Source organism: Rissa tridactyla, chromosome 3 (assembly GCF_028500815.1).
Source record: "Rissa tridactyla isolate bRisTri1 chromosome 3, bRisTri1.patW.cur.20221130, whole genome shotgun sequence".
NCBI lineage: Eukaryota > Metazoa > Chordata > Aves > Charadriiformes > Laridae > Rissa > Rissa tridactyla.
The window spans coordinates 60136915-60162294 of NC_071468.1; the positions used below are offsets into that span (position 1 = coordinate 60136915).

Consider the following 25380-nt stretch of genomic DNA (forward strand, 5'->3'; position numbering starts at 1 on the left):
CCTGTAATAAGATTGAGTAAAGTATACCATATTAAAAAAGTATAATTTGAGTTCAGTACTAGTGCTAGACGTATGCCTGTACAGTGTTAGTCCCTCCCTTGTATTTCCAGAAGGTTAAGTACTTCTTTTTATTAATAAAGAAATTGGAAAGTGCTCTTTCTTCCAAGGGTTTTAATGAGAGACCACTGATTAGAGAATGATGTTGTAGTTCGGGAGATGAGGAAGAAGATTAAATAGAAAATTTTTGTAATACGGTTTCATTTTCAGTACTGTGGTGGTGGGTTTTGCAATCATTATTAATACAGAGAACAGATGACCTGAACAGTGGTGGTTCTGGGCTAAAAGCGACCACTAATGCTGAAAGATTTATAAAAGATAGCGTCCTATTTTAATGAGATGCAACAGTGAAGTCTTTTGTCACTGTCATAGGAAGGTTATATTCCAAAGGCTGAATAGTTAATTCAGTCTTCCCCTTCCCCCTTTAGAGATTGGTTTAAATAATGGTGTGAGGAAGCTTCTAGTTGGTTTGGAGAGAAAATATTTGCGATTTAATTGTCTAGTGCTGTGGTGCCAGAATGAGTTCTTGCCGATTTTAAAATAGCATTGCACAGTGAAACTCCAGAAATACTAGGAAAACTTTGTTCCCTGGTTTGGATTTGAATTTGTGTCCTTTCTTGTTGTCCAAGGATGAGCATGAAAACCAAGAAATGACTGGCATTTGCTTTATGTTAGGCAGAGAATGAAAACTCTCCTAAAACAATCAAATGACCTTTGCGTGGGAAATGATAATATGATTTTTATAGTGTCTCCAGGAGTAGATCTGCTACTAGTTGTCCATTTTTGGTTAAGGAAGATATAATGGGATGGATGTGTTGTGAGGATTTCTATCATGTTGATTCACCTTCATCTGTATTGTCACAGTTTTGACAGATATGTCTGATGACTGAATTTCCATACTGATGTGCAACTGTCTGTCTGTTTTCACTTATGTTTACTTCCACTTTGTTTTGTTGGTGTGTAGACTAATATCTCATTGCTTTCTGAGCGTAACACACTCTCAAGCTCTTGGAATAACTTTCCTCCCTTGGTGTATCTTAAGAGGTTTGGGTTGTTGCCTTATTCACTGGCAGGACTAGTGTGGAAGCACTGAATGAAGGATCTTTGAATGCTGACCGTGCTCAGTTCTGTTTCTATTTTGATTGCTCCAAATGATGTTTTTGAGCGCACCTCTCCAAATGCGGGCTGATAACACTATTGGTAAGAACAGGCCTGAGCTGATGCAGGTTGAATGCAAAAAGCACTGGAGAATGTGCTGAAGAGCACACCGACTTCTTTGAGTTTGTGTCCTTGACTAGGCTGGGTTTTTTTTGGGGGGTGGTGTATTTTTTTCGTGGTTTTTTTTTTTTTTTGTTCTTGGTTGGTTTGTTGTTTTTTTTTTTTACAACAGTTAGGACAATTCCTTCCAATCTTTCTGGTTAGGAGTTGGGACCCTATTTCCTGGATGCTGATATTGTTATTGTCTTTGCCTTCATTGAAATTTACAATTTTGCAATTTTGTTATACACTAGGTGAAACTGTGTTTTGTCATTGCTTCCTTGTTTCCTCTACATCTTTATAGCAAGTGTAGTCAGGAAAGAAATTTAGGGGTTTTTTTGTTTTGTTTTAAAGCACCTCATTATGTTAGCTGATCTAAAAAGTCTATCTGGAAAATTGCCCCAACTTAAAAATAAATAACAATTGTATGCAGACATACTTGGCTGCACAGCAAGATCTATTTTTAGAAAAGGGTTATGTCCTGTTTTGACTTAATTTTAATGATCTGGAGTTTTACCTTCATTTGAGAAATCATGATGAATTTTGGCATCTTTTCCAGTCCTTTCTAGTAGATAAATGCATGCGTCCTCTGGATCAGATTTCAGAATCATTTGTGTAGGAAAAGCCTGACTTATCTGTCAGATAACCTCAGGTATTCCAATAATTACTAGTGTGTTTGAAGTTCTGCCTCTGCTTGTTTGGTGTTTACTCTAGTGGGGTCTTGTGTAGGAGGTTGCTGCCATATAAATGCAACATATTAAAAAGCAACTGCAATCCCATGTAGATGAGTGTTCTGATGAATTGTTTTCATTTTTTAAATGAACCTGTGTCAGTCGAAGTTAACAGTTACATTTGGATTTTATTTTTGTTGTGCATTAGTTGGGGATTACAGCAGCAGACTGGGAGTCAGAACTCCTGTACTTCTCTCAAATCTACCATGAGCCTCTGTATTGCCTTGAGATGCTTAATTGTCTTTTACTCAACAGTATAATGGGAATAACGCTATTTTCCTACTTCTCCTAGGATCACTGAGGCTAGTAGAGCACTTCTAGGACACTGAATAAAAGGTCCGCAGTTCGGAGTCATGTTAAAAGAAATCATCGTGCAGTTGGAAATGAGTCAAATGTTCACTCAACTGAAGATGAATAGGCTAGGTAAAGGTTAAACTAAAAAAGCTGCCTAAAGAGAGGGGGCTAAAATAGGATAGGCTAAGCTATAAATACTGTTTACGTGACTCCTTATTTTCTTGTGTTCTTGTTGATTCTTGAGATTGTGAACTCTTGGCCTATTGCTTAATATCTGTAAACCATCAGACACCGCAATGATGTTAAAGTAATGATACTTATAAATAATGAGATTGGCAAAAGTGCATGCCTGGATGACGTACCTGTGTAGTGCACATATTCAGACATATCCACTAACGAACTCTCGTAGTTGAAAGATTCCTCCATCTGTTTGTAGCAGACAGTGAATCACAGAAAGGGTCTACAGCGTTGATGAATTAGAATATGTTTTCTTAGGAGTTTTGGGAGTTAGCAATGACAAGTCTGTATTGCTCATTCATTTGTAAGGGTGCAGCTTTCCAGTATCTGAAGGGTGCCTACAAGAAAGCTGGCTATGGACTTTTTACAGGGGCATGTAGTGATAGGACGAGGGGTAATGGCTTAAACTGGAAGAGGGTAGATTTAGATTATATTTTAGGAAGAAATTTTTCACTTTGAGGGTGATGAGGCACTGGAACATGTTGCCCAGGGAAGCTGTGGAGGCCCCATCCCTGGAAGTGTTCAAGGCCAGGCTGGATGGGGCTTTGAGCAGCCTGGTCTAGTGGGAGGTGTCCCTGCCCATGGCAGGGGGGTTGGAACTAGGTGATCTTTAAGATCCCTTCCAACCCAAACCATTCTATGATTTGTGACGGAAAGGTTGATTCAACAGCTTAGTGCATTTCTGTCTTTCCTGTGTAATGGAAAATATGTCTGTAGACTACAGCTTTAACTGTAGAGATGCTTTTTGGCTGCAGATTTTTGAGTAAGATTGTGGGAGTTTTCATTTTCACAGTCCCATAGCAATGTTTGTGTTTACTGAAGCAGTACGAATAAAGCAGGGATACTCTTTTGTTGAAAAGTCTCACCCTACCTGTTTGGGACTGTTTCTGGAAGACAGACAGCTAATTCCTATAATAACTTCTTTAATACTTAACTCAGCTATTATGCCCCAGACTTGTGTTTGAACAGTATAGTGTACAATATGCAAAATACAATTTATCCATGTCATAGATTTGTGTCCTGGTTCCGGTGGGGATAGGGTTAACTTTTCCTGGTATTCCATGCCATGTGAGCCACGCCCACCCTGAGCTGCCGGGGGAGGGGGCAGGAAGTTGCTGCTTAAAAGCGGGCTGGGGCGGCCCGGGTCCGAGCGGCGAGGGGAGCGGCGGTTCCGTAATCGCGTTTGTATATTCCCCTATCCGTGTTGTTGTTGTTGTTGTTTGCCTGTTCCCTTTGCTGTTCTATTAAACTGCCTTTGTCTCAACCCAAGAGTCTTGCCTTTTCTTACGATTCTTCCTGTGTTTGGAAGGCACGAGCGAGCGGCACGTGGTTCTTTGTTGCCGTCTGAGGCTAAACCACGGCAGTCCTTTTTGGCGCCCAACGTGGGGCTCGAAGGGTTGAGATAACGACAGAATCCAACTAGAACGTGGAAAAAACGGTTTTGGTTTTTTTTTTGTATGCATTTATTTTATTAGGTAAGTAGTCACTGGTCATCATGTTGCTTGGTTTGTTCTCATGGCTGTGTTACATAAATTCCTATATGGCTTATGTACTCCCTGCGATGCTGTTTACCATGTCTGGAACAGGGATGAGGATTATCATTCTGCTGTCCTGTGCGATATCTGTTTATGATATGATAACATCACTGTTCAGACGGCTATTTTGGGGTGTTTATGCGGTTTTGCTGTCCTGTCCGTACATTGGACACCGTCTCTCAGAATTTGTTAATAATTTCCCCAGCCCTTTTGCCTCCCTTTTCTCCTTCGGGTCAGGTATGACAGCTTTTGAGAATTTTGAATATCCTTGGGATACTCAAACTAGCGTGTTCGTAGTGCTATGTCTCCTGAATACGTTCCAGGTCTTGTTTAGGGTTAAGCGACTATTTAAGACTACCACCCGGAGATCTGCTCCGAGGCTGGATAGTCAGGGGTGGAAACACAGCCCCACCATTTGCCATGGACTGATCCAGACTGCACTGGAACAGGGTGAAGCTCCAGAACATCTGCAGTACATTGATGACATCATTGTATGGGGAAACACAGCAGAAGAAGTTTTTGAGAAAGGGAGTAAAATAGTCCAAATCCTTCTGAACGCTGGTTTTGCTATAAAGCGAAGTAAGGTCAAGGGACCTGCGCAGGAGATCCAGTTTTTAGGAATAAAATGGCAAGATGGACGCCGTCAGATTCCAATGGATGTGATCAACAAAATAGCAGCTATGTCTCCACCAACTAGTAAAAAGGAAACACAGGCTTTCTTAGGTATTGTGGGTTTTTGGAGAATGCATATCCCAGATTACAGTCAAATTGTAAGCCCTCTGTATCAAGTAACCCGGAAGAAGAATGATTTTAAATGGGGTCCTGAGCAACGACAAGCTTTTGAACAAATCAAACAGGAAATAGTCCATGCAGTGGCCCTGGGGCCAGTCCGGGCAGGACAAGATGTTAAAAATGTGCTCTACACTGCAGCCGGGGAGAACGGCCCTACCTGGAGCCTCTGGCAGAAAGCACCAGGGGAGACTCGAGGTCGACCCCTAGGGTTTTGGAGTCGTGGATACAGAAGATCCGAAGCCCGCTACACTCCAACAGAAAAAGAGATATTGGCAGCATATGAAGGGGTTCGAGCTGCTTCGGAAGTGGTTGGTACAGAAGCACAGCTCCTCTTAGCACCTCGACTGCCGGTGCTGGGTTGGATGTTCAAAGAAAGGGTCCCCACCACACATCATGCAACCGACGCTACATGGAGTAAGTGGATTGCACTGATCACGCAGCGAACTCGAATGGGAAACCCCAGTCGCCCGGGAATTCTGGAAGTGATCATGGACTGGCCAGAAGGCAAGGATTTCGGAATGTCACCAGAGGAGGAGGTGACGCGTGCAGAAGAGGCCCCACCATATAATAAACTGCCAGAAAATGAGAAGAAATATGCCCTGTTCACTGATGGGTCCTGCCGTATTGTGGGAAAGCATCGAAAGTGGAAGGCTGCTGTGTGGAGTCCTACACGACGGGTTGCAGAAGCCAGTGAGGGACAGGGTGAATCGAGCCAGTTTGCAGAGGTGAAGGCTATTCAGCTGGCTTTGGACATTGCTGAGCGAGAAAAATGGCCAGTACTTTATCTCTACACTGACTCATGGATGGTGGCAAATGCTCTGTGGGGATGGTTACAGCAGTGGAAGCAGGGCAACTGGCAGCGCAGAGGCAAACCCATCTGGGCTGCTGACCTATGGCAAGATATTGCTGCCCGGATAGAGAATCTGGTTGTGAAAGTACGCCATGTAGATGCCCACGTACCAAAGAATCGGGCCACGGAGGAACATCAGAACAACCAGCAGGTGGATCGGGCCGCTAGGATTGAAGTGGCTCAGGTGGATCTGGACTGGCAACATAAGGGTGAACTATTCATAGCTCGGTGGGCCCATGACTCCTCAGGCCATCAAGGGAGAGATGCGACATATAGATGGGCTCGTGACCGAGGGGTGGACTTGACCATGGACACTATTGCACAGGTCATCCATGAATGTGAGACATGCGCTGCGATCAAACAAGCCAAGCGTTTGAAGCCTCTTTGGTATGGAGGGCGATGGCTGAAATACAAATATGGGGAGGCCTGGCAGATTGATTATATCACGCTGCCACAAACCCGTCAAGGCAAGCGCTATGTGCTCACAATGGTGGAAGCAACCACTGGATGGCTGGAAACATACCCTGTGCCCCATGCCACTGCCCGGAACACTATCCTGGGCCTTGAAAAGCAAGTCCTGTGGCGACATGGTACCCCAGAGAGAATTGAGTCGGACAATGGGACTCATTTCCGAAACAGCCTCATAGACACCTGGGCCAAAGAGCATGGTATCGAGTGGGTGTATCACATCCCCTATCACGCCCCAGCCTCTTTTTTGAGTAAGATTGTGGGAGTTTTCATTTTCACAGTCCCATAGCAATGTTTGTGTTTACTGAAGCAGTACGAATAAAGCAGGGATACTCTTTTGTTGAAAAGTCTCACCCTACCTGTTTGGGACTGTTTCTGGAAGACAGACAGCTAATTCCTATAATAACTTCTTTAATACTTAACTCAGCTATTATGCCCCAGACTTGTGTTTGAACAGTATAGTGTACAATATGCAAAATACAATTTATCCATGTCATAGATTTGTCAAGATGAGAATTAAACATTAAGATTGTGTAGCCTAAACTTTGGTGTAGCACTGTCTTTGCATTATATGTGAAGTTGGGTGCTTAGGTTAAACTAAAGCACTGTTCTTTTCAGGGAAATTAAGACTTAAAGTCATGATACAGGTGTGAATCTATTTCTCTCATGTAGTCAACTGTGTTAATAGGCCTGTTCTCTTCTTGCATCTATGTACAGGTAGAGACCTTGTGAAGAGGAGAATTGTACTTCAAGGCAAAGAGGCAAATATAAAATTCCTTAGGTCACAGAGAGGGGTAAGAAAAGTCAAGGAGGTCCTTGCTTCTCATTTGGAGAGTTATCAGTTTTGTGGTGCAGATGTTTATTCAGAAATTTAACTGAACAAATGAAACATGCCATGAAAAATGCCATGAACAAAATTGTGTTCTTTCATGATAATTTTCTTTGCTAGGTTTCTTAAGTTGTGGTGCGACAATTCCTGGATGTCTCAGCTTGAGCTGCTTACCACATCTCTTTGTAAAGTGTCTTGTTTACCTATCCTTTTCTTTCTGTTTTTTGAGACTTATTCTCTATCTTCAGAAGCTTACTTGCCTTCTTTGAGTAGCTGAGTAAATTCAGCGATCTCTCAGGGATTTAAATTTGTCAAAAGATGTTAGCGCTGTCATGTTTCTTGCCTTGTCCCACTGCATTTTGGAGTTTTTCTTCTGGGACAAGTTCCTGTGGCTATGCAGTTGGTACTGTACGTAGTTCCTCAACATGATACTGTTAAGGTTTTTGCTCTCCAGACTCTGATGTTTGTTAGGTGGCCTTTACTGTAGTACTCAAACCTTCTCTTTCAAGCTTTTCTTGCAGGATATTTCAAAGCTGTCTATTTTAAAGTGCAAGTAAGTGATAACAGGGAGGGAAAAGTTGTGGGAGATGTTGGTTTCCATACCAGATAACTCACAGAAGTGCACAGCTTGTTTGGCAGCATTAGGATATCTATTGCACTTTGCAGCATACTGGCTGTGAACTGACAGCCAAAGACCTTTTGTTCACTGTTTTAGAAAATTTCAAGCCCAGAACTCTGGTCAAAACACTATTCAGACAAAAAACCGATATATAGCCACTGCTCTGAAAGCCATAATCTCTCTTCTTGTATTAAGGTTTTCAAATGTAGTATAGAGATATCCCGTACTCTACTGTTTGAAGGATCAAAGGCTTAAGAAACATAATACTTCAAATGATGAGTTATTTGCCCTAGCACCCATTCACATGGAGTATCTTCTGCAGACTTTTTCTGGTATTTACAAAGTGAGCAAAAGCTTAGGTTTTCCTAGAGTAGGTTTATTTAGTCTGTGCTTGTTTTTTTGGGTGGTTTTTTTTTTTGTCCTCTATATTCTGAAATCCTTACTGATGAGTCTAACTATAAACAGTTTATAGTTTGAACATATGAAGACATATTTTGCTGAACCTAGGCCTTGATCAGTTGAAAAGGTTGCATGCTGCTTTCCACTGTTGGTTTTTGGTGCATGTTTGTGTCATACAGATGCAAAACCGAAATTAAAGTGTTGGTATTACACGCAGGTTTTGGGCTGAGACAGGCTTATTGGTTGTAAAAGAGGTATTTTTGTTTCTCCTGTTCTGTTCTCCCAGTCACGGCATATGATTACAGTAATAGCCAAAAATGTGTCTGTAAAGAATCTAGTGTGGAGATAATGCTCTCTCTCCTCTCAGGAGTTTGCAATCTGTATTTGTTTTTTTAAGGCAAACACCTATTGGATACTTCTATCAGTTTGGTCTTCACTGGAATAATATGAAAGGAATCACTACCATCCTAATTTTTTCATCAGCATTTTATCTCTGTTTTGCTTAATTGCTGATTGTACATTGTTTTTCTAATAACACACTCCTATCTCCCTATGTGAACTTGAAGTGTCTGATTTATTGAGACAGGATTGTCTTGCTTAGTGGATTTTATGAACGTGTCTTTTCTCATGTCAAATGATTTAGCATTTCATTGGCATGGTAATGAAAAAAATGCTTCAATAACTTTGGTTTTGGTTTCAATTTTTTTTTTTTTTTTACTGTAAAAGTGTCTTACAAATGCTGTTGCTGGACTGAAGGACACAGATTCTGCCACCCCTCTTCCCCCAAACCTTGTATCCCTACTAAGCTAATTAAACGTCCCTTGTGCTAGATGGCAGATGACGCTCTGTCGTAGGTATGTACAGGCTGTTGGCCTGTTTACTCAGTCCAGGAAATTGATACCATGCCTGAAGTCTGATTTGGGCCTTCTGCCCAAGAGCTTCAAAATAAAACTGCATGAATTCCACATGTTAACCTAGTGCTCTTTTTACCCTGTGAATCACCTGCCTGTTCTCAATATGACCTTAATTCACCCCATTTTCTCAGACGGAAACTTGCTCCTTGTGTTTCTGCTTTCCTCTTAGAGGGATTCCCTCCAGCTCTGTCATTAGCCACATGACGGGGATAATGTTTGTTGTGACCTGATGTCTCAGCTGGAAAGGAGCAGATCAGTCACTGATCAGGTTGGAGCCAGCTTCTAAAGGTTGACGTACTGCTGCCACATGACGCTGCAGGGTTTGGCAAATAAGCATTACAATTTTTCTTCTCTTGTGTGTATACATAGATGGCTTTGAATGGGGGCGGAAGTAGAAATACTAATTTCTGCATAGCTCCTGTATTATCTGCCTGACACACGTGTTGTTAGTGCCATATTCATCCATATGAAGTCTTGTGTATGTTGAGATTCAAAATATGAAGACTCTGTCTTTTCCTGAATTTTTAAGGAAATGAAGCTAGTACATCTAAAGGGCTTTAGCAGACAAAATGTATTGAAGTCTGTCTGTGACAGCTTGATACGTCTTCTCCTGCTGTACCTGGTAGAGACTATCATCAGTCCACTGATGAATGATTAGAAGAAAATGTGTGCCTGTACCTCATGCAATTTACTTTAGAATTTGGCTTTTTAGCTTGATCTTATCTTCATGGTCAGCTTTTAAACTGAGATTCAGGATTTTTCGGGTTCTGATGGAAGTGCAGACATGGGTCCTTAATGGAGGAGGAGCCTTTCTGACAATACCACAGCCAGAAGTCTTTTTTTACTACATTATCATAGAAAGTATTTATGGGATAGCTAAAATGTATATAAAAAGGTACTATTTTTAAGTGGAATTTTTTGTCTAAGTCTATTGTAGTAAATTTAGCCTTTAGCATAGGTTGTAAAATTAAAGTAAAATAGTGTTGCTAATAAATAATGTGAGTATTTTTTACTGAAGTTTTAAAGTATATCAGATCACTGAAATGAGGGAAATTGCTGGGTAAATAATTGGATTTAGTTTGCTGAAGGGGCAGATCAACTTGCAACAGGTTTTTTTCGGTAGGCATAGACAGAAAATAGTGTGTTTATTTCAGTATAGTTTATGTCAGTTTTTTTAAAGGAGAACCTGAAAATGATTGTTTTCATCTTACACAATATAATAAAAATGAAATGTGATGTTGAGATCAGCTATTTCTTCTGGTGTAGTGATGTAGTATCTAGAAAGTCACTTCAGTTCACTAGCTAAAGATAATGCTTCCTTTTATTTAAAAAAAAATATTTTGTTTTCAATGAAAAACATTATTAATAGAGGCATTGAAGTTAGAAAATAGAGGCATATGAATCTTGTAAAGCTTGGATTTGTGTAAATAGAATTTTAGTTTCCTTTGAAACCAGCTTGACACAGTTGTGGGTTTGGAAGATAATCCTAAAATGTAATCCTTTAAAATATTGCAATTTTTTTTTTTTTTACTATCCCCAGCAACATTGATGACATTGGATTTGACTGTTGGCAGTGGTAATTTCTTGTTCTATACTGGGCCTTGTAAAACTTCAGAGTACCTTGTGTACTTGCAGTCTTAAGTATGCATATACTGTGTGTCAGTGGTGGACAACATTTGGTCCAGAAAATGAGAAGGACCATTTACCATTCTTTAACATACAGTATGAAAATCATCAATCTGAATAAATGTGTGTTTAAATTATGTAATTGCTTAAATGTCAATGTATTGTAACATTAAAGTTAGAAAAATGAAATGTCAAATATGAGATATACGTTATGTTTACTTTCAAATCAACATCAGTTTAAGGTTACTATCTACTAACAGGCTTTCTTCGGAAAAGGAGTACAAATGCAAAATCAAATTAAAATTGAGTGTTTAGATCAAGTTTCCTTGCTTGATAATTGAAATAGTAACTATTCTTGGTTACTGTAAATCATTTTGAATTAACCTGGCCTGAGTATCTATTTGTCTGCAGTGAACTGCAGGAGAAGTGTTTTTACACAAGACGCATTTCATCAAATGTTGATGGATATTTTCAAATATGAGAATAAAAAGCAGAATGTTGGTTATGGCTTTTCCTGTGGATCCAAAACAGGTAACTTTTCAAGCAAAATGGAAATGGACAGGAAAATGTCAGGTGAGCCACACTCAGTGGTGATAGGATTGTAGCACAAACTGGAAGCCAGTAATGGTAAATTCTTCCTTCTGATTTCGATGCTGTCTTTCCCTTCAGTATTAAGGAGGATACTCCAACTCTGCCCCATGGAGATCAGCTGAGCTGATCTAATGTTTTTCTGTTTCTGAAAGGTCTCCCTGCATCTAAGTCTTGTGGCTCCTGCCTGCTCCTTGGCTTCTGCTCCAACATTCATCTGACCCTTCAGTGAGTAGATCCAGCTCCCTAAGGCTGCAGAATACTTCTCACTTTTATAATATTTATTTTCTGATGTTTTAGGAAACGGAGTATGCCCAAGGAGATGTCTGTCAGGCCCCCATCAGCGATCATAGGGACAAGGGCCAACTAGATCTAGGAAGGCCATAGGGGTAGTGGAGTAGGTCATAGGAGTGGCGGAGTCTTTCAATGGCATAGACTGCTTTGAACAGTTTGCTTGTCTTGCAGACCCGTACCTTTAGTTTCCTAATCTATTGCAACAGGAATAATACTTATCTGTCTTACAGGGTTGCTAAAAAGACTTTATAATGGGTGTGTTCAAGGCATCTTAAGTGATAAGAAAGATCTTACAGAAGCAATCCTGCCTTACTGTGTACTGAGTGTATTGCTAATTTTGCCATAAAACTTTATTTGTCAAGAGAGAAGATGTCATAAAGCTGTTGGATTACCATTGATAATGGTAATTCTGCCAGTCACCTATCAGGTCTTCTGTTGAAGAATGAAGGTCTCTTAGTATTAATAATTCTGTGGGAATAGCAGGGATAGCTGTTTGAATCATTGAAGGTTGCTATGAGAAACCTAGTGTTTCCACAGGGCATACCAATGTAATTATAGAAGCTTCTTTTGAAAATTGATAAGGCATCAGTTATTTGTAGCTCTGCTTCAGAGTAAATAAAATAATAACAAGTGTTGAACAGAGCAGATGTTTTGCGTGTATCCTGATTTTCCTTGTAACTGTGCATGGCTTTCCAGAAGACAGGCTTGGGTTTGCCTTCAGTCTTGGAGCTCTGGCTGATCTGGGTGCAGTTCTGAGATGCAACAGTAAAGGGCATTTGCTGTCAGCCCATAGCAGTTGCTTTGTGCTTTGGCTTTTGGCTCTTGCAAGGAGAGCAACAGATCCAAGAATCACAGAACGCTTTGCGTGGGGGAATGTTATGAAACTGTAAGTGCCTTGCTATGCTGTGGTTGAAAATTTTGATAAATTAAAATGTTGAAGCATTGAGAGGGAATAGTCCTGCGACGTCTGTAAGGCTCTGTATAAGAAACAAACGCATTTATTGTAGAACATCCCAGTGTACGTGCTTCCCATCCCAGTGGGAGACTGACTGCCCAGCAGAAGACACTGTCTACAATCAGATCCCTGCAGCGCTGCATTGCTCTAGGATGTCTGTCTATAAGGCAGCAGTGGCTTGCTTTATTTTACTGTTCATGTTGCTCTCTGTGAGATGGATTTCTTAATCTGAAATGAAAATTTGTAAACATAAAAGTGCAAACTAAAGCTCGTGAGTTACGTTTATAAAACGCCACATTACTAGTTTCAGTCAATGGAAATATCAATTTAACATATTTTCTGGATGTGAGGTTTAGCTTCTCAAACTTTAATCAACATAAGACATGAGGTGATAGTGTTAGCTCTCCAGCCTTTTTTGCTTACATTGGTTACAAGACTTCAGAAAGTACTTCGCTTCAGATGCTAAATGTAGTTAAGTAGCTAAAAAGAAATCTGATGGATTGGATATGGTATTATTTTATTGCTATTTTGCCTTTAAAGGGGGGAGAAAATACATAAATCTTACTAATACTTGATAACCAGTAGAAATAACAAAAAAAATTAATATATGCAAGGTAATTAAATGGACCAGATAGGCATTACACACAATTCATAGCTGTCTTGGAATACTTAGGGTAGAATATCTCTCTCCATGTCGATGGAAACAGGAAGGAAGTTTTAGAGGGCTCCTAAGCCTAATTCTGTACTTCAATCATTCTTGAGAGCAAGGGGAAGAAGATTTGGTTTTGTTAGCAGGCCCCTTAAATACCATGTGTGTGTGGGGTCTTTTGGGGTTTACTTGCTTAATGACTTTGTGTCCAGTAGGGATGGACAGGAAAAAACAGAATATTTGGTTTATGTTTTTTGTGGTTACCCATCAGTAAAATGTTGTTTACTTCCATTTTTAGTGATAGATTTTTGGATGGGTTACTGTAGGAGTGACACTGTGGGAAATACTTGGAAGATACAACTGACACACTAAATCTGTCAGGTGCACTAATTTGTAAAATTATTTGTTCCTATGTGATGATTGTCTTTTGGGATTTGCCTTTTTTTTTTTTCCAAGATTATTGTGGAACATTTATCCATTCACTGTCCATGTTACAGTTATTTAAAGGTGTATTTAACATGTTTGGAACAGTGTATGCCATTTCTTTATGTTTTCCTATGGCTTTTCAGTTTTATTAATGCACTGAAATGCTCATCCTGGGAACATCGAGGTGGTTACTCATCTTTCCTGACCCAGATAATCCTAGCAGCCTTTCCATATTCTACTTTGACCAGTCACACAAGCGTTACACAACAATGTGGACACAAGGAGAAATAGCAGTGGCAGCAATACGGCTGTTGCTGTGGTGGTCTATGGTTATAAGCAAGTCGGGATATTTACATGTAATGTCTTGTTTTATATCTTTTTAGAAAGAAATAGGCTGATTTCAGACAAAGATAATCTTTGGGTTATATACAAAGTATAACAGATTTTTCTTCTTTTTTTGTTTTATATCTTACATAATTGGTAGGTTGACGATCCAGTGAAGTCAGCATCTGTTTCAGGTATTATCTGAGGTTTTAGAACCACTGAGTACTAGATTTTCGCATATTTAATTTAGATTTTTCATTCTTTTAATAGTTAGGAATAGAATTTTTGTATTCTGACACTGTAACTTGTTTGTTCATCAGCTGTCTTTGTTTCATGCTGTCATTCGGTAGAACAATAAGTGAAAATTAATGTATCATTTTAGTTATTGGGTTAGAATTTTCTTAAAATGTCATTCTTGAGTTAATTTCAGAAGCTTTATATCAGCTTTGTGAAATACTGTATATTTTACCTTTTTGTCTAATTTTTTTGTGTACATCCATCTGCTACAGATCAACTGTAGTGGCTGTTTCAAGCAGATGCTGAAGAGTTGACCTCATTGCAGTCTAGCTAGTACAGATAACAAGAAAGCATATAGTTTTCTCCTGGTAGCCTCCTGTAATTCTGTGTGGTCTGTGCATTATACACGGTTAATGGAGAAGGTATTGAGGTGACGTGACAGCATTAGATACTGAAGTAGTATATGGTCTTATGTTCCTTGAGTGTAAAAAGAAACTGGAATATACTGATCCTCTTAAGCTTGTAGAATCGAAATACTGAAAAAGATATTTTCATGTAATTTGTTTTAATAGACTTCGTAAGCTCAAGGGGACCACTGACACTGCAAGATTATGATGTTGCCTTGCCAAGCTGCTTACTAGAAAAAAGCAGTAGGATTTTCCTTGAGCAGTTTGCAAGCAGACTTTTTCAATACAGGAAAGGAACCTTCAGTACAGGTGTTGAGTTTCATGGAGGGAATGATCCGGCTGGATTATATGTTACCAGTTTTGCCTGCACAGGCTGTGCGGTGGGAAGCTCGTACCCACAATCCACTTCACACCTGTGATGCAGCTTGCAGGCATCACCAGGAGCTTCCTCCTGGCAGGCTGATGCAGCCTCCTTCCCTGCTGCAACACGCCGCGCTCAAACTGCTCTGCAGTGATTATCAGATTTTGGACTGAAATATGTCTTGCTGTCCAACAGAAATAATTCCTGTTTATGAGGCTCTTCTGAACTTTAAAAACTGGTGGCTTCTGTTATTTTCTCCCTGCATCTCCCCCTCCTTTTTTATTTTATTTTCTGTTTCCAGTGTTGCAGCGCACGTGTCACATAAAAAGGTGCATTGGGATTTTGGGGGAGGATCAAAACTTCAATGTATGTTCATAAGAAAGTATTCAAAGAGCCTGTGGGCAGATATTGGAGATAATTAGGAACTAGCTGGAACTGCGGCAGGCTCGAGGGATGTTTGCAGGCTGCAGAACATTCCTACGGGAAAGAAATTGCTCTGTAATTACAGGCAAGGTAAGCGCAGTCAGTTCAATGCAGAAGAGAAGGTAAGAACTGGGGCTCCTTTCCTTGAAGATCTTTGAATGTCATTAATGAGACACAGTTGTTGCCACTTTTTAAGTAAATGTTCCCTGAAGTATACATTGTATCAGTGTTCTCTCCGTTGGGAGGATTGCAGCCCTTTCTTGAGAGTCAAGATTGATGCTGTAAGTGAAGGGAATTTCTTGGTCACACTTCACATTCCTTTTAATCTCTAAAGATTTTGAATGCGTGTTTCAGTGGTGTAAATCTCCAATTTGTTTAAGAGGCTAGTGCGTGATATTTGTGCATTTTTCTTTTCTGAAACAGGTGTTTCAACATCTGTCTGAAGTATTTCAGCCCACTTCAATTTATTTGAAAATGAGGCATATTTTCTTGGCTGATGGGGGTAGCCTTGGCTCCAGGACATTGCGGAAGCCATCTTAAATTCATCCTCAAGAGACAAACTTTGCGTCCCTCCCTTTTGAGGGCAAACCCTTGAGTTCAGAAATACTCTGTGCCCAAGATTTGTCATCAGAAGCCTGCAGGTGGCAATACTAGTATCAAGTACTCTTCCCTTCTGTTTCTCACTTGTTCTGTTCAGCTCCACCTTCTCCGTTTTGCCAGTGCAGCCGAATGTGGGACCACACTGGGACTATGTCAGGGATTGATTCAATTTAAAACAAAAAAGAAAAAGCTTTTGAGCACAGTTCAAACCGATTGAAATCTAGGCTGCTGTGGTGCCATACCTCCTGCCCTCTTTCTTACATTGGCAGTAGTGTTGCTGTACATGCATGGTGAGTTCACTAAGGGAAGCTCCCTAAAATCGATTGCTGGTTTTAGAGGGTGTTTTTGGTAAGATCGACTGCCTGAACTGCACGATTGGAAGAGTGCTGGTGCTTGTGTTAGAAGAGGCTGGAGGAGTATGACTTGTCGCAAGGGAAGCTGAGAGTGCAGCTGAATCTAGCAAACCAGATTTATATTGGTTAAGCTGTTGTGAATCTTCATTTCTGAAATTTTTAATTGGATCATTTCTCCGACGTAGTTCAGAGTGTAGCATCTTGAATGATCGTGCTGGCTTAAGTGCGGGGCATGTTGTGCTATGCTAGGGGTTGAGAGAGAAGTGATCAGAGCTGCAGGAGCAGAATTACCTTCTGTTTGTCTTGCAGCTAAATGCTGTGTATTGTGAAGTCTAGCCTTCAGTTATTTTTCTGGCTTGCTTCCCTGCCATATAAGCATAACAGATCTAGCATTGTTTGACTCAGAGATTTCCCATGAGTGTGTTTGACCAGTAACTGATTAAAGGGACTTGCGGCAGTTTTTTCACAAGTGGAGATAATATTTATTCACCTCAAGTATATAGTTGCTAACGGAAGTTTTTTAAAAAACAAACCAAACAAAAAACCCCACACCTAGATTAGGTATTCTTTCTTGCATGTTTTGGTAGGTTCTGTTTAGCTCAAAAATCCTTAGGTTTGGGGCTGAGTCTGTTCTGCAGTGCTTTTGTCTTTTCTGCTTCTTTTCTCTGCAAACAGCATAACTGTTTACCTCACTTCCTCCGTAGACAAGGTTTTTAACAATGTACTGTGTTTCATGTCTTCAGGCCTCCACCTTTTGGAGAACGTGTATAAATTTGGCAACTCACAATTAGTACCTTCTACCAGTTTGCTTAAGGACCCTTGGTGTTTTTCTTGAAAATATTTTTCCTGAAGGCATTTTAAATTTGTTTCTTGCTTGTTCTTCCTAGCTGTATTTTTTAATTTAACTCCTATTTAATCTGATGGTGTAGCATCAAGCATTGGAAGTGGAGTGTATATATGCTAGTTCTAGAAATAATACAAATATTTCACTTATTTTTCATTTAAGACAGCTATACATGAAAAAAGATCTTGCACTTTAAAAAATATATGCAACATACGTATATTGCCTTCTCTCTTATTACAAGAACCCAGGAGGGTCATTCAGCACATCAGAAATGCCGATCAACTACTGTTTTTTATTTTCACTTCTCCAAGAGTGTAATTTGGTGGAGGAGATGGTTGTAAGTTTGTTGGAGTATTGCATTTAAATAAATTTTTGTCAATATTCACAATGAATGTCTGCTGAACAGCCACTAATACAAGCATCACTTCTCTCAATTTACCAACAAATACATTTTCTGTCAGTTTTATTTGCTTGACAATATATAGGTACATATAACATACATTACAGTGTCTGTATTAATGGTCTGGCAGTTATTATTACAGTGCCTGGCATTATACCTTTGCTACATATCTGTTTCAGTGCAGCTGTGCTGGGGTTACAGATCTCTTTACATCTCTGATTAGCACGACTGACTGTCTTGCCCAGGCTGTGCAGCTGTCCCTGAGCAGGGGAAGAGATAGAATTACCCAAGGACAAACATTGTGGAGAGAAAACCATTTCAGAATAAACAGAACAAAAGTCTAGCATCTTCTAACTTTTTTTTTTTCCTTTCCACTCTTCCTTCATTTTTCTAGGGGTGAAGAACTTTTTTACAACACTGGTTAGCTTATAGGTACTTGTTTAGAATCATGTCCTCCAAATTAATTTTGTATTATTGTGTAATATGAAAAAAGGTTTTAACCTTAATGACTTATACCACAATGGAAGGTGAGTAAAGCAAAGATAATTAGAAGAAATGAGTGAAAGAAGAGGAAACCCAGTACTTATTCAGGTCAAAATTACATTTTCTCCCAGTGGAATCGGCCCTTTTTTAATGGAAAAAAAATCCTTTTACCTCCAAACCAATTATCTTTTCTTCTATGTACTTCAGCCTTTTAGGAACTGAGTAGTTAATTTTGTTGAATCATTTTCTTTCCTTTTGGATAGGATTATTTAATAATTTATGTTACTTTATAAGTTGGATCAAATAAACAACAAAATGTATCATCTTGCCAGCTTCTAGCTCTATAGTATTTAGCCTGTAATGTAGTGACTGTATTACAGAAAGTGCCAATTTTGTAGTCTAGTGTTCAGCAGTAATCTTGAAGGTTACTCCCACAGTCACCATTTGATAGCTGGTGGGATCATCTGCCATCAGCTTTTGCAGAACCAGTTGTGGTTTGATCCTTCAGAACTAAATGCAAGTTTGTGGTCTCGCATTATTTTATAGTGTCTTGCTATCTTCATGGATACCAGTGGATAGTTTTTCCTTCTTAGACTGTAAAAGGAGGGAAAACTGCAGTTTTCTTTGACCTCATGCAAATTTGACAGGAAGGAAATCTGGTTAGGCTGAAAAATCCTGAAATCTGGTAGCCTGACCTTTCAAAGACACTGTAGCTTATGTTTCTTTCCATAAGATGTTTGGGCAGGCAGAATCTCCAAAATGCAGGCTGTGAATCCTTTTTTTTGTTGTTGTTTTGTTTTTTTGAATATAACAATTTAGAAATAGTGTGTACTCACCTGAATTTTCTTTCTCTGCTTTCCTTCCCCTCCCAGTCCCCTTTTATCCTCACCTTCAGATACTCTGCTCTGGAGCCTTGAAGAGTGGGGTTTTGAATAAACATAAAATGGTGAAGAGCTTGCTGCAGTATCGGTACACTTGGCTGTGCATGACTTCTTTCTGTCAATAAGAGAGAGACACCTCAATGAAAGATGCATGAGAACAAGAAAATATTTTTTCTTGTTGTCCGACTGTGGCTTAACACTTACACTTTATATAAGTTAATGTAAACAGTTAGGAGATAAGCACAAGCCAAGTATTGACAATAAAATAGGAGAGCCACTGTTAAGCTTATTTTTTTAAATTAATGCCTAAATTTATTTCTATAATGTGGAAACATAACTTGTTGCTGGTTTTGCATTCAAGAAGCACTATGCTTTCAAAGCAAGATCAAATAAAATACATGTGGATCCTTCTTTCCTGTGTCACAGTTCTAATATGTTTTTGTCTCATTACTTGTATTAGTACTCAAGAAATGTTTTACATCACTGGATTTAGACTCAAAACAGTATTAGAGGATGAGTTCCAGTAGCATCTCCCTTTGTTAAAGGGAAAATCCAGAGCAAATGTATTTTCAGCTACCCTTTAAGCGAGAGTAAAAGTAGGTAACTGCAATTTGTTGATATTTAGTGTTCTAGTAGTGCTAGAAATAACTTACCAGCAAAAATAAATACTTTCTCATAATCCATTGTACTTCTATGATTAGCCCTTGCCCTGCTCTGAAAGAAAAGATGCATAAAGTTTGATTATAAAAAATCTGCAGTTAAAAATTTAGTTTGGATGAGTTTCATCTGGAAGGCCAAGTTCTCTTTACATGGGAAGCCCAAACTGAATTCAGATTAGTGGTAAGATGGTGCAAGTAACACCTAGCTCTTCTGTTATGCTTTTTGTCCTTAGCTTTACAATAGAGGTAGTAACCATTACCCTTGTGTTTCATGGTGGGGAAAACAAAGGCAAAAAGCTTGATTTAAACATGTGAAAAGGAGCAGAACTGTGGGATTGCTGTAATGGCAGAAGAAGGGGGGGTGTTTAAATTAGTTACTGATTTTCTTGAGGGAAGGCTAGCATCTGAATCTTTTCATTAGGTTATTTCTTAGGAAATTACGGAGTCAGTGGAAATGAAAGACAGGGGAATGGAAAGAATTAAATCTTGGTATATAATATATGTAGTCTTAATTCAGCCTATCTTTTGAGGGTTTCACACTGCAGACTTAGAAGTATTTTTTGTCTTGTCTGATGAATGTAAGTACAACATAAAGGAAGCGTTGACTCTCAGTGATTTAAAGGTAGAGTATTCTCGTAGGATGCATTGTATTGAGAGAGAGGTATGTGAATAATGACTGACTTTATTCCTTTTGTAGTTATTTTAGATTTTATCTCTCCCTGTCCAGCATTCCTAATGCAATTATGATATTTTAAGCGGAGAAGTCTTTGGCTTATCTAGTCTTGAAAGTGATGGTAAACGGGATTCAGGTGAGAGAAGGTTATTGGCCAAGACACCGAAGAGTTCTTTTCTCAAACGTGTTGATTTTGTATGCAGTGAATAAGGACAGAAATTGCATACAGATTTTGTGCAAAGCCACTGCATCTATAGTTGTCTGTATTTTAAAATCCACTTGTAAAGTCATGGTACTTGCACAGTTCAAACAGTTCTGTTTAATGCTTAACTTGTGCTGCTCTAACTGGTGTTTCAGAGACTGTTTTCTCAGTAAACCAGGGTTTTTTTTGTTTTTCTGCAGGATTAGTAATGGCTTGCATCATAATACACATGCCGCTAATATAAAATGTCAACTCTTGAATGCAGATGTTTGTTAGGAAGACCCCAGTGTGTATGGAAACAATAGTGCTGATCCTTGACAGGATCAAGTTCGCTTATGGGATAAGTGCAGAAATTCTTCTTCGAACCATTGTGTTCTGAAAGTTTTACTGAATTTTCCTTTATAGGAACTTTCTTTGGACTATAATTGAGAAGCACATTAAATCTGGAAAGTCTGTGATATTTCTCGTATCTTCATCATGCTATGACGAAAAAAAATTGGTAGCAGTCATTATTTTAAAATGTTTGGTTAGTTGTAATGCTGAAAAGTTCTGGTAGCGACTCACCAAACCTCATGAACAGTGTTCCTGATAAGTGTGCTAGCTTGAATAGTGTTGTAAACTACTTTATAACCTTACCTTTATATCTATAAATTTGTTTTCTTATCTTTTTCTCTTTTAAAAAAATTCTTGTTGCTACATCTACGCTAGACTAAAAAAAGGGGGTAATTACTCAAAATGTGAGATTAATACAGTGCTGTATATAATAGAGACAAGACCATTTTTACAGCTCTGATGAATTGCAATGCAATTCTTAATTTAGATGAGCTGTCTTTAGCAGTAACTGTACATACGCAATAATTGTGTGTATGTGTCCACTTCAGATACAACTTCTGGAATATCCTGGACAGTCTTTTGCTTGATCTCTTCTACTCTATTTACATTTTTCTGTATATAACAGAATTTGAGTCATTTTTTCTCCCTTTTTCAAGTGGAGACTTATGCGGTATTTGGGTAGTCTTTAAAATTCATCTGTATTGATTCAAACTTCCAAGCTTTAATTTTGGAGTACCTTAGATCTCTTTAAAGCAGTAATTTAAGCCCTGGAGGAGTCCTTCTCAGTCTTCTTTGAGACTAAGTTTAGCACTGTACTTCTATGGTTTGGAGCATCTTTCATATGAGGAAAGTCTGAGAGAGCTGTGAATGTTCAGCCTGGAGAAGAAAAGGCTCAGGGAGATCTTTTCAATGTGCATAAACACTTGATGGGAGAGAATGAAGATGAGGGGGCCAGGCTCTTTACTGTGGTGCCTAGTGACAGGACCAGAGGTAACGGGCACGAGCACACACACAGGAGGTTCCCTGTGAACATCAGGAATCACTTTTTTACTGTGGGGGTGACCAAGCACTGGGACAGGTTGCCCAAAGAGGTTGTGGAGTCTCCATCCTTGGAAATATTCAAAAGTCCCCTGGATACAGTCCTGGGCAACTGTTCTAGGTGACCCTGTTTCAGCAGGGTGGTTGGACCAGATAATGTCCAGAGGTCGTATGCTGTCTCAGCCATTCGGTGATTCTGTTTGTGTGCCTTGGGGTCTCCCTCTGTGTCTGCTCTGTCACCGAGACCTCCCTTCCCTACCATCACTCCAAAGTTGTGGAATCTTTCAAGAGCTTGGCCCAGCAACTGTGGCCAAAAAGTTCCTTTTTTTTTTCCCTCCATAATGTATCCTTCCTGGATATGTTTCATTAGTTATACATGTCAGTTGTGAAAAGTTTGGAGAACTCTGGAAGTGAAAAAGAAAATCTTGTAGTTTATATTGGTGTGTGTATCAAATACGTATGTGTGTGTGTCTGAATATTGTGTGTATCTATATATAGTATAGATATTTTATAGGAGTCCAGTGTAAAATCCTGAATCATAATGCTTTGATTACTGTAACAGTAGTCCTTATATCTTTAAGTTGTTTTGTGGCTTATTTTATTAACTTTTTTCTTTTTTTGTATGTGTGTGTGCTTTGTCTTGCAGAGTTGGAAGAATCCACGGATTTCAAGCTTTGAATGACGGGCGTCTTACAAAGTTACCTAAACTGAAAGCTAAACTGAAGAGGCAGATGCAGCTCTGAGTACCAGATTGAGTGAGCTGGTGTGTGCACTGCATGTACATGAAAACGCACATGTTTTTGTCATCACATAGACTTATTCTTGCATATTCCTGAGAGCTTTGCAATTGATGAAAATTAATTCGAGAACCAGATGGAGCATCTTTACAGCACAGGAATCAGTAACCCATGGAAAGACACCTGCCAGTAATGTTCAACTTTCCACATGGTCTTCACGGGTGAAAAAAGTTTGCAAGAAGAGGAAGAAAAAACACCCACTGCACAGAAAAAGCCTAATAAATACCTCCACAATCTAAATCAATAGCTGTGAGGGAAACAGAAGAATACAGGGGGTAGAGGAAACTGATTTTGTTATCGCAGAGGAATAATGTGTGGTCTTTGGCACGTTTTGCTTTGGGCTCAATAGATTGTGAATGGACTAATAAATCGTGACCATATGTTCAGTAATGATGACTGGAAGTAAATAAGTTGAGGAACTATGGGACAAGTCTGGGCATTGAACTGAGCAAACCTCGTCGTCCTTCTTGAGTTAAGCAGGTCATCAAACTTGCATATTCTTTCTCCCTCTCCTTTTTCCTCTTTTCACTTAGTGTGGTATAAATACTAATTAATTGAGCTCATAAATGTTATTCAAATAAAACAATTGGAATACTTCATATGTTTCCTTCTTGTACAGCTGCAAATGTTGTGTCTGGAACTATGAATCTGTGCTGTAGACAAGCATCAAGAAGGAAAGATCCGATCAAACAAGCAAGGAAAATACCTAGAGAAATAGTGAACCCAGGAAGTCAGATTTTTAATGCTGCTTCTCTTTCTTTTTTAGATGATTATATTTCTTCCTTCCTTGAATTTTAGAAGATTTTGAAAGAGTGCTTATTTGATGTGCTTTAATTCTGGCATTTGTTTTTTACGGTAGGATGAAAAGCCTGTGATTCCTTGTAGCAGAAAAAAGGGAAAAGTAAAGGAAAAACAGCTTGACATTTTAGCCTGTTTCGGAGGAGAGAGAACTTCATGGTTCACCTGAGGCAAACTTATCTGCTTTGAAAGCCAAAAGCTTTAGAGCATTTTTGATTCTGCTATAAATGAAGAGGGGGTTTCTTTTTCATTCGTGTGTGGCAGCAAAAAGTGGGAAAGCAGGCAAGATAGCGTGATAAACGGTTCAGGCTGTGTTGGGTCTCTGGTGGAAAAAAAGTGCTGCAATGAAAATGGGATTGGCTTTGGATTGCAAAAACTTTTGAGTCCAACGAGTGGTTCAGTACCAAGAGGGATTTCCCAACTGGCCTGGCACACCAGTGCCTGCACAAGTTCGGGTCTGTTTCGCACGGTTTGTGTGCCTTTTTTTCCCTTTATGCAATCTCTTTCAGCTTTAGCAGCAGAAATACATCAGATGGAAAAGATATGCCAGAGGGCAGCTTGGAAAAGATGAATGTCATATATATACATATATATGTATGTGCGTGTGTTTAAATTTCTGCAACTGAACTTTTGAAGAAAATCTGACTGGAGGAAATCTTAAAAGCCTTAAGTTACTTGAAACCTACACATTTGCAACTCTTTGTCTCTGGAATTGCATTACGCTAAACTGGAATCTCAGGCTGTATAAAGATTATACCAAGTTGAGCAAAAAGATGACTTAACCATTTCTTGAGCGCCTCTTATGAAGTAGCTGTTTCTCCAAAGGATAAGTGCACCCTCACTCTACAGACTCAAAAACAAAAATGAACGTGAATTTTTTTTTAAGTGTTACTTTTTCTTAGCCAACTGCCATCATCTTTTATAGAGGAATTTTTCACTATGCATTTGGTGGATATTTATAAACACTGACCCCATCCTCCTCCCTTTCAATGATCTATCCCAGGTCAGTCTTATCAATTAAAAAAAAAAAAAAATTGATTTAAATTTTGTGCACTAGACATATTACTTTCTTATGTCAAAAAATAAAATATTTAAAAAGCATGTATGCAGCAGTGGAACATGGGCCTGTTCTTTGCAGCGATTCCAACATCCTCTGCCTCTCCTGGAAAGGGAGAGTCCCCAAAAGTGAGAAGGAGAAACCGGTGTGCAGGAGGCGGTACTATGAGGAAGGCTGGTTGGCAACAGGCAATGGCAGAGGAGTTGTAGGCGTCACTTTTACTTCCAGCCATTGCAGGAGGGACCGGAACACCCCTCAGAGAATCAACTTCAATTTGAGGGGCCACAACAGTGAGGTAAGCAAAATGTGTGTTACACTTTAAAGGAAACAATAGCAGCTTTTTTGGTAGTATTTCTGCTTGAAATTCCACAGGGCAGTATGAAGGAGGCTTAGGACTAATCCAAATGTGATTGGGATCTGTCTGAATCTTTCTAGTAAATTCGAGCACATGAGGCTGATGGTGGAGAGGTTCTCTGGAAATGGGTCTGGTTTTGGTTTGGCCTATTTTCTCCTTCATTCCCCAGCCCCTCCCAGATTCCAGGCAAATTCAATAAATGCGTGTTAAAGGTGTTAAAAATTGTGATGGTTGACAGCTTTTACCAGTATTAAAAGTCTGGCTTGGAAGACTAATGGAAAGACAGGGGAGTGGGAGAGGAACTCAGTTGAAGACTGACAGTTTTTCAGAAGCTGCAAACTGGAATGGCCTGTGGCAAGGGATAGCCATCATCTCTAGAAAAACTTAATTTTGCTAGAAAAAGGGGCAAGTGGTACTTCTCAGAAAAATGTTAAGATGCCCTGCAGTAAAATACTGTAACTTCAGAGTGCAAGGCATTGTCCTGACTACAGCGACACAAAAACTTTTCCATTTATTTTTTCTGAAAGGGATAAATCTGTTGGTAAAAGCTGATATTTCAGCTGTGCTTTACCATTGTCCTGGCACCTCTTTTTTTCTCTGCATAATGCTTCATGGAAAGTGCCGATGATGCCCAG

General features: G+C 39.4%; 1 protein-coding gene across 5 annotated transcripts in view; it reads left to right on the forward strand.

Moving 5' to 3' along the window:
- The window catches only part of TULP4 (TUB like protein 4), a 173844-nt gene that overhangs the window by 21932 nt on the left and 126532 nt on the right, over nt 1–25380 (forward strand). For 2 of the 5 annotated variants that reach the window (XM_054194510.1, XM_054194511.1), the window contains exons 2-3: nt 11352–11424; nt 22385–24685. In XM_054194510.1, coding sequence (XP_054050485.1) covers nt 24434–24685 — 252 coding nt within the window. In that variant the 5' untranslated portion in view covers nt 11352–11424; nt 22385–24433. Of the gene's footprint in view, nt 1–9151; nt 9251–11351; nt 11425–22384; nt 24686–25380 lie in introns of all 5 variants that reach the window. The other 3 variants (XM_054194508.1, XM_054194509.1, XM_054194507.1) reach the window with 2 other exon arrangements.